Source organism: Numida meleagris, chromosome 12, assembly GCF_002078875.1.
Source record: "Numida meleagris isolate 19003 breed g44 Domestic line chromosome 12, NumMel1.0, whole genome shotgun sequence".
NCBI classification, from domain to species: domain Eukaryota; kingdom Metazoa; phylum Chordata; class Aves; order Galliformes; family Numididae; genus Numida; species Numida meleagris.
This window is the reverse complement of record NC_034420.1, coordinates 3,465,470-3,480,705: the sequence shown is the minus strand read 5'-3', so window position 1 is coordinate 3,480,705 and position 15,236 is coordinate 3,465,470. Positions and strand designations below refer to the sequence as shown.

At 39.1% G+C, this 15,236-nt stretch overlaps 1 protein-coding gene across 1 annotated transcript in view; it reads left to right on the top strand.

Annotated features, from left to right (window-relative positions):
• Positions 2,013-15,236, top strand: part of DOCK2 (dedicator of cytokinesis 2) — a 169,642-nt gene continuing 156,418 nt past the window's right edge. The window contains exons 1-3 of the mRNA XM_021410943.1: positions 2,013-2,245; positions 11,181-11,264; positions 15,056-15,096. Of these exons, the coding sequence (XP_021266618.1) occupies positions 2,206-2,245; positions 11,181-11,264; positions 15,056-15,096 (165 nt within the window). The 5' untranslated portion in view covers positions 2,013-2,205. The remainder of the gene's footprint in view (positions 2,246-11,180; positions 11,265-15,055; positions 15,097-15,236) is intronic.

The window sequence follows — 15,236 nt, the reverse complement described above, 5'->3', positions numbered from 1 at the left end:
CTTTACTTGCACTGCTGTAGTTTATTTTGAGCATGTAGTTATCTCACATAATAAAGGCATGCTTTACCATTCTCTTGAGTTAGAACTAACAGGTGGGAGATATCTGGAATTTAGTCTTTGGTTGCTGTAACATACTTAGGGTACTTTTAGGTTCATGAAAATACTTTGTGTAATTTCATTTCCCCTGTTGTGTTGTATCAGTTGCAGGATCCATATCGCTAAGACAGAAGAGATTCAAGGGGTCAGAAAAGTATTTGTAGTGGGACCCTGGTTTGGAGGTGAAATTTCTGTGTATCATTTACTTTCAAAATGTAGGAGTCTGCTATTTGTGCTAGTTCGAGTGATGACGGCTTGATAATGGTCCCCAAATGAAGAGTGCTTCAAAATAAATAAAGACTGACTAGGCCTATTGATGAAGCATGTTTGGAAATGAATACTAGAAAATACCACTTTTCCTCAGGACTTATGTCTCCCTCTAATGCACAATGAGGAAGAGCAAAATAAAACGAGCTAGTAGATGCAAGTCATGGTCTGTTGGCTAAGCAGAGCACGGGAAGGGGTGCTTCGCTGCAGTAGAGATTCAGAGCAGTAAGGAAAATAGTCGTGTTATAGCTCAATACGCACAGTAAAATGAAATGGTTCAGCCTCAAGATCCAATTTCAAGAGGGAAACAGTTTAAAATGAATGTTCAGATAGAGAAGAATAGTTTAGGGCTCTGTAGCTGGGACTGATTGTCCTTACTTGAAGGTGATGGGAGTTGCTCAGAATCTGGCTCATGTTGCCAAGCGTAACATGGAATGCCTGTGTTATGTTTTAGCAGGTTATTTTTTTCCTAGATACTTCTACTATGCATTGTGAAGGCTTTTTTTTCTCTCCAGAAATACATTTAGGAGTGCCTCGTGCAACAACAACAACAAAAAAGGCAGCTGGGGCTTCTTACAACTGCTGGTTAAAATTGAGAACTGACACGTCATGTATGAAAAAATTTCCTGACAGATGCAGCACAGCACTGTGAAAACTGTGGAGCTACACAACAGTTGTGATACGAAGAACTTCTTTCCTGTGAGGGGCCGGGGCAGTGGAGCAGGCTGCCCGGGGACGTGGCAGAGCCTCCTTCTCTGGAGATATTGCAGAGCCGCCTGGAGCCCTGTCAGTGCAACCTGCTGCACGGAGCGGCTTCGGCAGGGGCTGGGTCAGGGGAGCTCCAGAGCTTCCTGCCAACTGCAATTCTGTGATCCTCTATTGTCTAGAGGACAGGGTGATGACGTGAGTTTGCTGTGCCATGCATTAAGGAATGTATCTCAAGTATTTTCTGGTTTTTAAATGGTTTAAACTGAAAGTAAATAGCGTGAATGAAGGACGTGCGTTTGTCTCCAGTCCTGTATGTTGTATGTAATCCAAGCGGTGAACGGCCCTACCTCATCCTTGCATGCCACAGTGTCATGGTGTAGGTTACCTTGCATGGCGACCTGCGTGAAAGTAGGCTCTGTAAATATCTGTTAAAGTAGTTGCTGAAGTTTTGTTTAGATAAGGAGTCTTTAGGAAAGTGCTGCTTTGTTCAGAGAATTAGGAGAAACTGCAAATGTAACACTGTAAGGCGGACGGGTGGAGTTTGAAATGTGGCTTTGTCTTCACCTCATTTCTGTGATGAGAACGTGGCTGCTACGTGAAAACGAATCTTTTATCCAGGGCAGTCTAAAAGAAAGTAGTTTTTAAGATGCCTTGTGGAGTCATGGTTTAAAATGTTTCCGATTTAGTTGAAGACACCAGGGCTCCTTGGCAGCACGAAGGTATTGTTACGGTGTCTGGGCTTTGCTCACTGCAGCCTTCCACTGAGATGCTAGCTCAGGGGTCATGCAGGAGAGAAGTGTGGTGGTTTTGCTTCTTTTTGAAAGCTTGCTGATGTGTTACAGCCAGTGTCATGCAGCAGGAACACCCAGTATGGGTTTCCCCTCCCCCACGGCACTTGGTACAATATCTCAAGTTGAGAAAAGAGGAAGGAAGCTCAGAAGAGCAGCAAATCTCACAGAACCCATACAGCTGCCTCGGCCAGCTTCAGTCTCCTCCTAGTCATCAGTAACAGCAGCTGAGAAACAGATTTGCTTCCAGCTCCTTCTCTTGGTTGTTCATCTTGGGATCTGCGTTGTATAAACCTTGTTTTCCTCGGTGGTGTGCGTCCTGCGGAGCCGCGCAGACCCACGCGTGATGGCAGCGTGGCACAAGACGGAGAAGAAGAGCGGCGTAGGTATGTAACTTAGCCAGCTGCCTTCTGAGTTTTGTCCTCATCACTTGTGAACAGGATGTGGGTAGGTGTTTTCTCTGGTATGAGAACACCCTTCGCTTTACCAGGGTGGCTTCACTGAAATGATCGATTTCATATCAAATTTTAAATTTTCAAAGAGAACGGCAAGAAGCACACGAATGCCAGCCGGGGAGAGGTGCTGCTTCTGCCCCACCGTGCTCTCACTGCTCTAAAATATTGAACTACCACAGTAACGCAGCTTTTCCCACCTCTGTTTTAGAAACACGTTGAACAACGTGCTACTTGCTCAGTAAGTAGCAGCTTGAAGGTGCAGTGAACAGATGTCAGGGAGGGGGGATCCTGCAGTTTCTTCTCAGAGATCATTAAGTCTGTCATTTGAGGTTAGCACTGCTGAAAAACTTGCATAAGAGTTAAAGCAGTCAACACTTTTTAGGAGTGTCCCTTTCCAACATCAGTTTTCCATAAAATTAATAACCTTAATTTGCATAAAGGACCGAATTGCAGTTGAAAACCAAAAAAAGGCCTTAAAATCATCAATCAGCACTGAAGCACTTGAAAGTAATGCTCTGCTGAAGTTAACTGCAAGTTCCCAGTATGGAACATAGTTCAGTTTATGCTTCTTATAGTTTATGTTACTTCCTAGTGCATAGTTACTAGCCTGGAATCCCCAAATTACTCGAAAATCTTTTCATTTAAAGGAGGGTGTAATAAGTTGATGTGCATTAAAAGCATGAAAAAAGTTACCCAGTTGACTTCATGAAATAAAGTGAATCAGGGAATTAATAAGAGGAAAACAATGTCTTCCTGTTCGACTACCATGTGCAGCAGTGGCAGAATTGTGAAACAGAAGTAGCTTGTTCTGGTGGCAGTTTTTATTACAAAATGAAGTGTGTAAAGCTATTCTGTTTGAGTCTTACCAATAGTATTATGTGCTTCATGTAATTCAGCACTTCTTTTCATAGAAGTCGCTCTGACCTGAAGGACGATGGCTTTGTTGGATGTGATATCTGTGTCTATTGACTAGATGGAGTATCTTGCATGTGGATGGAGCTCTAGATACTGAGCGGCTCTTCATAAGAATAATATAAAGCAAGCTTCATTTCTAGAGGCTTTTTACAGAGAGTTTTTTGGGGTTGGAGTGATTTACATAATTACAGACAAGTCTAGCTCTTCTCGTTTTTAACATAATGGTCGACCATTGTGTAATCTGACAATGCTCAGTGTGATTCAGTGATTTTTGTGTGCACGCTCCTCCAGTGCACCAGCCGAGCGGGTCTGACCGAAGCACGTCCCCCAGGAGGCCTGCAGCTCTGCCGCCTGCCACCCGCGCCATGCTCGCTCTGCTGGGCTTTGGTGACACGGAGACTGGGACGCTTTGTCACCTCATAGCCAGTATGATCGCTGAGTTTATACAAAGCTGGTATGATTTCGGAGTCCCTGTGGTATCTGAAAGGTGCAGTAAAGCACACTTAATGTCTTTCACAAGATTATTTTTTATTTCATAAGCTGATAATTAGATGCAGCAATGTTTTCATAAAGGCTAACGCTGCATCTTGATTGAATGCTATTTTGCTCAAAATACAGTATTCAGAATAAGTAGTTCTGTATAGCAGTAGTCTGATCTGTCTCTGGTTTCACACTATTTAATTCAAAATAGCATGAGCTAGAATCACGTAGCGTGTCTTAATTTTAGTAGGTAAGAATCAATCAAATAATAGAAAAGATATAATGACAGTATTTCAACATTACTTCCACAATTGAGATAACACTGGGGAATTTTTAAAACTCGGAAGGGCTGGTTTTACTTCACCTGGCAGAGGAACTGTGCTCTTGCTGCCTTCTCGGAAGTCTTCGGCTCTACCCATGGCACTCCCATTTTAGGGTGCAGGCTATGTGCAGCTCAAAGGACAGTATCAGTGCAATTGCAGTTATATGCAGGTGCCATTTTCTGAAATGGGACGTGCTAGAAATATTGCTGCTTCTCCTCCCACCCATCTCCCTGGTAACTGTTGTCTCCTCAAATCTGATTATTCAGGTTTACAACAGAGCCTGGAAATCATGGAAATAGTCTATTAGCGTAAGAAGTTTTTAGCTTATGTGCTAAAGGCACATTCTGTATTGCTCCTATCAGTCCACTGAACACTGCAATCTGTTCTATTGTGTGCTGGATGAGGGGCTTTGGAACTTGGGAAATTTTCAAGTGCCAGCAATCAAACATAACTTTTAGGCTCGGGGTCAGCACCAAGGGAAGACTAACTTGCTCTCATACAAGCGTTCAGGTCATCAAAGGTAGCTTAATGTCAGAAAGAGTGAAGGTGAGAACAAAGTAAACATTAATCTTTCTTTTTATTTGCAAATACGTTTCCTGATGCCATTTTAGAAGTCAGTTAGCACCTGAACTGCTGTTGAGTTTAGTTCAAAGATCAATAGCTACCATTTGTCTAAAAATCAGCCGAGTACAGGAGCAATGGAAAGGGATTGGGGAGTGCGCAGAATGGGAAATGGTGCAGTGAATTATCTGTACTTTAAAGGAACTTTGCTTGTGTTCCAAACCAGACAACAGATTTATAGCTTTGATAAATTTTATCGAAGTAAAGGAAATGATGCATCCAGTTTGTGAAGGAGCAGTCTGACTTATGCTTGGCACTGTCATAATTCTCGAAGATGGTACCTTTTCTGTTGCATACATTGTGGGGCACAAAGAAGAAGTAAACCTGGTTAGCTACAGAGTAACTTGCTCAAGAAAAAAGATTCTGTGACTTTGCCTGAGCCGGACTGTCCATGGGCCAGGTGGGAAATAAGCCTGCTGTTAAAAAAATGTGTCATCAAGTTTTATATCTCCGGGGGCTTACTGTACATTTGAGTCTGTAACGTTTGTAGCTGGCAGATATCAGGTCTTAAAGAAACCATGGCAGGAAGGATTTCTGAGCTTGTATGTCATAAGCAGTAACAATATCCATGACTGAAGCTTATTCTGTTACATAACAGAACAGGGAAAATGGGAACAACACTCAAATAGACTTTCCAACAATAATGAAATACCAGTTAAATGCACGTGATCTTTTCTTGTCAATCTTATTCACAATTTCCGCTGTCACACAATTACTTTAAGTTAATAGATAACTGCACATCCAGGGAAGGTCAGCAAGGCTGAAAGAAAAGCTGCAGCTTATAAGCAGAACTTCCTTTTCTTAGCCATGCTAGCTGTTGACTCGCAGCCTATTTCGTTTTCCTTAATTTACATGGGAAACTAAAAATGTATTTGTTCCTTTATTACATAACTAGATGAGAATAGCAGCAGAATCTTTGACTCGAAACAGTTTTTAAAACCTGCTGAGCAACAAAGCAAGCAAGCAGAACATAATCAGAGAAATGGTCGCACTGAGGATTTAGTTACAGGCATTATTTTCTCTCTCTTTGGAAGGATGTTGAAAAGAGTTTTTGGAAATTAAATTACATTATGCTTTTACAGATTGGATGGAAAATAGTGTCACTACTTCACTTTACCAGTAGGAAGCTCAAGGAGTGGTGAAGCCTAGAATTTGGGATAACCCCAGTCTAAAATGCTTTTTGAATTGAACAGCTGTGTTGTAGCATATTTCTGTAGTCTCTGTAAAATCAGGAAATAAAGACCAACAGAGTCACAGAGACCGAGTGCATTAAAGCTGAAGGAGTTCCCAAGTTACAAAATCCAACTTCCTGACCACTTTGGATGATTTTGTTCTCTGTGATTTCAGAAGCCTTTGTTTTCAAGTGAATGATTCTCATATTGAATTTCTAAGCCTTTTATTAACAGCGTCCCTTACAGTTTCCAGTTCAGTGCCCACTCCGGAGTTTCAGCTTGGGACCGTTTTGCCCAACCTGCTTTGCAGCCAGCAGTAGTGCACTGAATACATTTGGAAGATGCCACAGTCCTGGCTGAGATTCTTGCCCACTTGCTATTTTAGTGATTTAAGTAGCATATTCAAGATAGCTGACTCTGCAGTTCTTCTCTCTCCTACCAGCCATAGAAGTAGTACATACAGTTATGCTAAGCATGCTATAGAACAAGCTTCATATATAAGAACAAAACAAACAAACAAAAAAAAAACCAACCAGAAATCCAATTTCCAAGTGAATATCAGCCATTTAGTAGTTGTTGTTGTTGTTTTACAATAATTTCCTAGTAATATGCTAGATAAGCTTTTGAAATCTGTGCAAAACCTAATAGATTGTAACATAAGAGGGGTGGAGTTCTATTCAGGGTAGGTTGCTTGCTCTGTGAAATGCAGACCCTGAACCCAGCAGACTGCTGCAGCTGCTTGGGAAACAGCAATCTAGTGAAGTATAGCTCTCCATGAAAAGCAAACTGAAACAAGATGAAAAATAAGCTGAGAAGGGAATCTCTATCTTTCAAGAATATGATAAAGAAGATGATAAAGCTTGGCCCAATGCTCCTCTTCATAAAGACTTCTAAAAAAATAAGTCACCTGAAAAATCCATCTGGCTACAAAGCACGTGAAGAAATGTACACTCACACACCTTTGTTTTGCAGTAGCTCATAAGTCAGTTTGGCCTCTAACCAGTCCTTGAGGTTTGTTACTTGGATCTGTGGAATCTTCATTAGAACTTCATCCATGTTGCATTTATTATAGCACACCTGTTCTGCGGGAGTTAAAGGCTGATCCCTTGCTCAGGATGCTAGAACACAAATTTTACAGGATTCTTTCCAGAAGTCACATGTGTTAGAACTGCATAATGCTTTCATACAAGTTTTGGCAGCATCCCAGCTGAGTAATTTCACACTGGCTTTTATGAGGAAAAAAAGTGGTAGCTGAACACAAGTAATAGATCTGTCAGGAGAGAAGGTGATACTCTCCTGTTACCTCTCATAAAAGTAGAGTTGTAACATTCCCCAAAATAAAATGAAACAGGATAGCTGAAGCTATCCACTAGGACTGTTTGAACATCAGCAGAGCTCCATGAGTTATGACATAGGTATTCCAGATAATTCTCCTCCTACGGTAAAGTGAAATTAAGAGCTGCCTCAGTAAAACTGTACCTGAGAAATTACTTTCATATTCTTTTTAAATGGAAGACTAGAAAGTAGCCAAGGAAAGCAACCAAAAAAGCAGTTAGGAAAAAGTGGGGCTCACAAATGAAGTAGTTTAATCGCCACGCTTCTTATGAAGAGCAGGAGCTCATGTGAAGGAAAGTAAGTAGGAAAGACAGGTAGGAAGATGAGGTAAATAAATGGCTTCAGCGCTGCGGGTTCATGGAATACTCCTTTCTCACCAATCCTGTCTTGCATTAATCTAATTGTGTGAATACCAAGAACGTGGGCTTTTCAAGTACTTGGCTTCTCATCTTTGAAATTGAGAATGTAATCTAATTTAAATAATGTTAATTGTGTCCCTGTTTCAGTCAGCAGTTTCTGGAATTCATATTTAAACATGAATCCTACTCTGAATGAAAAGCAACTGCTTCATTTACCTTTCTTTTTTTTTTTAAGTCTATAGATGTCTTGTACAGAGTTTTGTGGCTATTTTATTTTGGTAAAGATGTACATCTGTATGTCATTTTACAGCCATATATATATTTACAATAGCATGAGCAAGTATTTCCTGTATATATCCAACTGGAGGAATGTTCATATGTTGCATGCTGCCATCTGTGTAGAATAACTACTCAACAGCTCTGGCTTTAGTAGACACGTGGGAATTTTATTTAGCCTTCACACCTTTGTTTTTTCTTTTTCTTTGCTGCTAGGGTGGGCACCATTAGGTATCCTTGCTTGTTCTCTAACTGCTTGAATGTGGGTGAGCGATGTCAGAATTCGACACTGGCTTCTTAGACTGTCTTTACAGTGAGTGCTATGTTGCATGACAAGAAAGGATAATCTGGACATGCTCCAAAGATGCCCACTTGTACTGGAACAGAGTTAAACTTGGAAAAATTTTCAGCGCTTTGACCTGGTATTTTCTGAGCTTTGTAGTGTGTTTTAGAATGAACTAGAGGTCTTCAAGCAGGCCACCTCCTCATTCTGTTTTTATGACTGGCATGAAGGAAGCCAGTGAGTGAAGTGGGACAATGTTCTTCAGAGTGATTTGAAGGGACCTCAATTTCTGAGAGTGTATTTTTAAAAATCCCATTGTAATTATTCTTATGTAAATGTTATGTAAATAATTTTCAAATCCATACAGGTTTTGGTTCTTTTACATTATACACACATTTAACATTATATTACTTTTTAAGGGCAAAATAAAAGGTGAAATATTTGCTTGTACACATATGAAGATGTTAAATAAAGGTGGAGGGGAAGGAGCCCTCATCTTGGCTGATGAACTCTGAAGTGATATAATAAAAGAGTCACAGTTGGATGGAAATGATATTAGTTGAAGTTAACAGAAGATATACTTGCATTTATGTTGTGATTTTCCCCAGCAGGCAGCTAAGCACCATGCAGTCATTGACTCACTCCCCCTTCCTAGAGGGAGGGAGAAAAGAATCAGGAAAAAATCTAATGAAGTAGAACTTGTTGGTGGAGATAAAACACTATTTACTAAGACAGAAAAGGAAGAGAAAAGGAAATAATAGTAATGTTAGTAATATATATTTACAAAACAAGTGATGCTCATAACAATTGCTCACCACACACCGACCCACTGCTCAGGGCCTGGCATCACTTGTTTTGTGACTCTCTCTTATGGTATCACTTCAGAGTCCCACTCTGGTGTGGGACAACATCCTTCAGAGCTGCCCCCGTGCCAACTCCCCTCAGTTTTATTGTTTCTTTTTCACAAGATATCAAATGGGATGGAATAACCCTTGGGCCACTTTAGGTCAGCTGTCTTCAATCTGTCTGCTCTCAGCTCCTTGTGCCCTTCAGCCCCTATGTCTGTAGTTCAAAACCTTTAACAGGAGTTTGTTAAACACTTCCTACCCCCAAAAAATCTGAATGCAACAGTAAAATCTCATCAAGTTTCTACTTAGTCATACAGAAAAGTTTTATCTGGTAAAGCCACTTCCTTTGTCAGTTAGTTACTGCATTTTTCAACATATCAATTGCTATTAAATGAAGTTACTAACAGAGGGCAAAACCAATATGCACTGTAAATATATGGCTTAGTTATTTGCATCTACATTTTGAGATAAATGCAACTGGAAGTAGAGCAGTGCAAGTTTTGAAGTATGAGGTGTATTTTAGTCAACGGTAGTCTTAATCTATGGATCTCAAAGGGAAAAAAGCAATAGCTTCTGCTGCACAACCCCCACACACTCTGATGGAAACAAGTGGCAAGTATTTGTAAATGTAAAGATATTTTACATATTTATGAGGATTACGTGCCATCTTAACTTACTGAATTCTCTTTCAAGATTATAAAAGACAGCTAATCTAAACAGTCATACATCCGCTACTTAAATTTAATTTTGTGTTTAGCTAAGTCAGTTCAGCAAGATTCTGTTGAATGAATGGCTTAATCTGTAAAGCAGAATCTCTCCAAGTTGTTTATTTGGTTCACTGTTTTTTTCCTTGTGTCTAATAATTCAATTTCTCCTCTATGCAACCAGGAGGAGGAACTGGTGGGAAGGCTTCTTCATGTTAACAAGAAAAAATAACTTATTTTTGGTTAATAAGGCTCTTAAATTCCTACAAATTTGTTTTATAAATATAATGAAGTAAAGACTAACAAGAAAAAATCAATGGAAGATAAATGGGAAATATTTTAGCTCTATGCTTCTACCTTGGGCATATACTTGAAAGGCTCATTTTAGACTTTAAATGTAATTTTAAGTAAAATGTTAAAGCAAAATGTGTCACTGACAAACATTTTCGTCTAGCAGAAATCAACGTGCAGCTTTAGAAGCCTCAGGGAGAAAGGTACAAAAAATATATAGGAATATGCTGACTGGAAACTGACCTTTCTAGCAGAATTTTTGTAGCTCAAAATACTGCATGTTTGGATGCTCTCGATGGCTGGATGGACTGGGAGACTGTCAGGAGGAAAGGAAGAAAACCCTGTACACTACCATCTTTATGGCACAACAGAGGTCACAGTTAGTGTGCAGTTCCTACTTGTATGTTTAATTGTGGTTTTAGGTTTACGTATTTTAAATAGTTTCCCTGAGTGATAATAGATTCAATAACCACTTCTAATCTTTAACACTATTGTAAAAGTCTATAAGCAAGCACATGAAGAGAAAAAAATACAGAAACAAATGATTACCACAGCAGCCCACATCCTGCAGTCGTAGAATAAAGAACAACTAGAGAAGCTCATTTTTCTTGATTTCTCTCTGAAATTTAGCTAGTTTGGACAACAAATAGATAAGCTTCTGATTAGAAGACTTCTAAAATCTGCCCCTCTTTTCTTTTTCACAGTAATTAAATATACAAAATTAAGATTTTTTTACTGTTTCTAAATGGAATAGTTTCATGTTAAGATGAAGTAACAAGAAAAATTTAGTAAATTGAGTCTGCAGGTGTCTCTCTGTGCCCATGCTCCCTGGCATCACGATTACTTTCTGTAAATTGTGTGCTTAAATTCTTAGACCAGTGGACTAACAGATCTGCATGACAGCAAACATTAAAGATCTGCATCTAAATATGGGGTTGATGGTTGGAGTTGTAAATTTCAATAGTCTTTTCCAACCTTAACGATTCTATGTTTTATAAAACCTATCTATGGAGAGTAGTTGCTATAAATGGCTTGGTTTTCTTCCGGCACTGACTTTTTTCAGCACAAGTACATTTTCAGAAGAGACAAAGTAATGATATTAGATGAAGCTCACTGATAGAATTACAGTTCCATGTATTTCTTTATTTATTCATGTCTATTTATCCTAGTATCAGAATCCTAATAAATTCTTATTTATCAGTTTAACTGTAGTGTATGGCTGTACTGAAAATCAGTATTTTTGCCCTCTAATTTTTCAGCAATATACAATTTCAAAGGCACAGGAGTACAACAACTACCTCTCCAAATTGGTGATGTGGTCCATATCTTGGAGTCCTGTGAAGGTAAGCCAGTGGCCTTTAAGCTATAGATTTCTTTGTTTAAATAATTTAATCCTTTATTTCATACCAATTGCCTATGTTATGTAAGTAGCTGTCTAATGATGCTTTTGGTATATATTTCTATTATTGGTGGCAGTATTCTATTTTGAGAAAGAACTTATTCATTTTTGGTGAACCAAAATCAGAAAAGTTACAGGACGTGTGATTTCCTTGAGAAGCCATTACAAATTGAGGAAATCATCAAGGTAAATATCATTTGTGAAGTTCATGTCAGGTTGTACCTGATGTACCTGATGGAAGCTGCATTAGGTTTGACGCCTACCCTAATGGAGTATGGTTTTGCTTCTGAACTAAATGTTTATTGCTAGACATTTGTTAATGATGCTACACAATTGTTTCTACTCAGCACTGCTGTATTCCTACAGTACAAGAAGGAAATCTAGTTGTTCAAGATATTTTTTAGGTCAGCATGATAGAAACGCTACTGAAAACCATCCAACATGTTGAACATACTAAACAGTAGAAGCACAAGTCAAGTAATGCATGATAAATATACAACATGGTGACCTAAGCTTGCAGAGCTGGCATATGGAGATATCTGACCAACTGCCATAAATACCAAATAAATACAAGTGGCAGAAGAATAAGAGGACATCAGCTTCGTAGATTTGTGAAGCTGATTTCATTGTTGCTGATACTGGCATGCAGGTGGTAACAGTATATTTATCCTTATTGGTCTATTCTTCATATTTTGACTGAATTATCTCCCAGGTCCATCAAAGAGATAGAAGTTTTTATCTAGTATAAAGCAACAACGTTGCAATTATTATTGTTAACTTAACTTAGTCGTTTGTCTTTTCAAAAACCATTGCAATTCTGATTTATTTTTGTTTGTTTACAATCTAGTCATCTAGTTCATAGAATCATAGAATGGCTTAGCCTTGAGGGGATCTTAAAGATCATCTAGTTCCAATACCCTGCCATGAGCAGAGTTGCCAGCAACCAGATCAGGCTGCCCAAGATCTCACCCATCCTGGCCTTTAATGCTTCCAGAGATGGAGCATACACAGTCTCTCCAGGTGACCTGTTCCAGTGCCTCATCAACTTCTGAGTAAAAAAAATTTCTTCCTAACATCTCACCTAAATCTCCCTCTTTTAGTTTAAAGTAATTCCCCTCTGTTCTGTCACTATCAGATCATGTAAAGACCACCCCCTCCTGCTTCTAAGCTCCCTTCAAGTGTTGAAATACCATAATGAGGTCTCCCCGGAGCTTCTCTTCTCCAAGCTAAACAAGCCTGACTCCCTCAACCTTTCTTCACAGGGGAGGTGCTGCAGCCCTTTGATCATCTTGGTGGCCCTCCTCTGGACAGCTCTGCATCCTTCCTGCTGTGGAGAGCCCAGGCTTGGGTATATTACTCCAGATGGGCCTTAAAAGGGCGGAGTAGAGGAGAATAATCATCACCCTCTCCCTGCTAGCCACCTTTCTTTTGATGCAGCCCAGGATACCATTGGCCTTCTGGGCTGCAAGAGCACACTGCTGGCTTATGTCCAGCTTTTCATCCACCAGGATCCCCAAGTCCTTCTCTGCTGGGCTGCTCTCAATGTGTTCTTGCCTTGACCCAAGTGTAACACCTTGCAATCAGCCTTGTTAAACCTCTTTAGCTTCTTGTGTGCCCACTTCTTGTGCATGTCCAGGTCTCTCTGGATGGTACCCATCTCCTTCTAGTGTGTCAACAATATGGTTGATAAGGTAAAAGTCATAATTATTCTTAAAAATATGAATTACCTCAAACTTTGCAAACCTAATTATAAAATTATCTTCATCCTCCTTGCACTATCGGTTGTATCTTATACTGGAGAGATGGCAACCACTGCACTGCGCAGTTAGATAGTTCAGTGCTGCAAAACACTTTGGTCATAAATTTGCAAAAAGACTTGCTGAGCCCTGCCTATCTCACTGCAGAGACCTCTAAAAATTTTGGAAACAGCAAGGTTTTTCAGAAAAGAGCATCTGAGAAAACACATCTCTGATGTTTTGGAGCACCTGAGCTGTGGGGTTTTTTAGATTTGTAAGAGAAATTCCCTGTCCATGAGCACTGCTTTAAAAAAAAAAAAAAGTCATTAGACTAACAGTCAACAGATGCATCTCTCAAAGCTACGTGTAACAATTCTTGTAGTATTTCAAAAAATGAAAAGTCTATATAATTTTTTAGACTTTGTATGTTTTGGCTAGGAGAAAAAAATATACTGGTAAACCAGAAACCAGAAACCTCCTCATCCCTGCATTGCCTCTGTTAACAGCAGAAACTACCAGCATCTCAGGTTTCTGACCTGAAATATGCTAAGGTTGTAGTCGAGTTGTCAGTACGGTCTGGCAAAGGAAGTGGTAATCTTATGGGGTCATTTTTTATCTAAATGTCTGTTACAAATCTTCTACTCTTAAGATATGTTATAGCTTGCTTTATGAATTATGTTTGCCAATGAAGAAGTGGCAACTTTCATTTTGTGCATGAGGAAGCAGATCTTTTATCAGATACCTTAAAAAGATGCTGCCAGCTGCAGCTGAAGAGTAATGGTGTTTTTTTTTTTTTTTTTTTTTCTGGGCACACTTTGTCCTATTTTTGTTTTGCACATGCAAAACATGCATGTAGAACTTGTGCGTAGTCACAGAAAACAGGATGAAATAGATCTTACACATTTTGTGGAAAATTGGAGATGATGTGAAAATAATTCAGCTCTAGAAGTGATTTGGAGCTGTTATTTTTGAGAAGATGCTAGAAAAAAATTCTAGTGCTAAAAAAATAGAGAAACAAAGTCTGTCCCCAGTGTTTCTTTGAGCTCGGTGGTTTCCCTGAATCTTTTAATTTTCTTTGTGGACATTTGTGATAGGGAAGAGTTAATATCTCCTCATGAAATTACGGTCAGAAAGAGTAAGCTTTCGGCCATAAAATGCTTTCTTAGGGATGAAATAGTTGCCAGTACAGAGTTCAATAATGCTGCTGTGCAGGTAATGTTTCATGATGATGGAATGTGTACACTGTGAACACAGCTTCTGATTTACCTTTTAATTTAGTAAGGTTGAACTCTTGTTTTTATCATCATAGAATTTTATCGTGATTTAACAGGGGCACAAGTGAAACATAGCCTGAATTAGTGTTCTAATTACCACTGCTGCAATACTGATTTTTTTTTGGAAGAGATTTCTAGTTGACGATCCAGAGCCCCATAATAGTCCTTCATTTATTTTTGAGGTTCTACTTTGAACTTTACAATAGGAAGCTTCTTATTTGAGTTGGGTCCAAAAGCTACAGTTCCTAGTGGCAGAAAGATGCTTTTTTCTTCCTTGAGTTGGGAAGCTGGATGTGTAGGAGCCATGTATTACATTGACTTAACACCTAGAACATAATAACAAGAGCATCAAGGACTTTTCAATATAATGAGTGATTTTTTATCAAGCTTTATCAACTTACATAAATGTATCAACCTTCACATATATAAGGTAAAAAAATTGCTTATCCTCTTTTTTTTTTGTGCAAGTATGGGGGTGTTATAATCTGTATAAGAACGTTTGTTCTTTCTGTGCAAGACTTGAAAGCAGATCATACTTGCCAGTGTATATGCCTTGCTAACTGTTTCCTGCTACTCATTTGTCTTTCTGTATTTTTTGAAATAACTTTTTTTTAAACATCCTGTGCCAGATCATTCTTACATGGAGGGAAAAAAATAAAGACTTGTATGTTTCTTAAAGTACATGCTCCATCATACTTAGTGTACTCTTTCTTCCTTACTTTTAGATTGGTACAAGGGATATTTAGTAAGACATAAAGGATCAGAGGTAAGATCACACTATTCACTCCTATGAGCCTGTTCTTAAGGAACCAACTGACAAAGTGATACTTCTTTTTATAATGTCTCACCAGATCCTGTTCTGGTCAGTGAAGCCTGCCATCTCTATCCTCTTTCTTTTCAAGACGA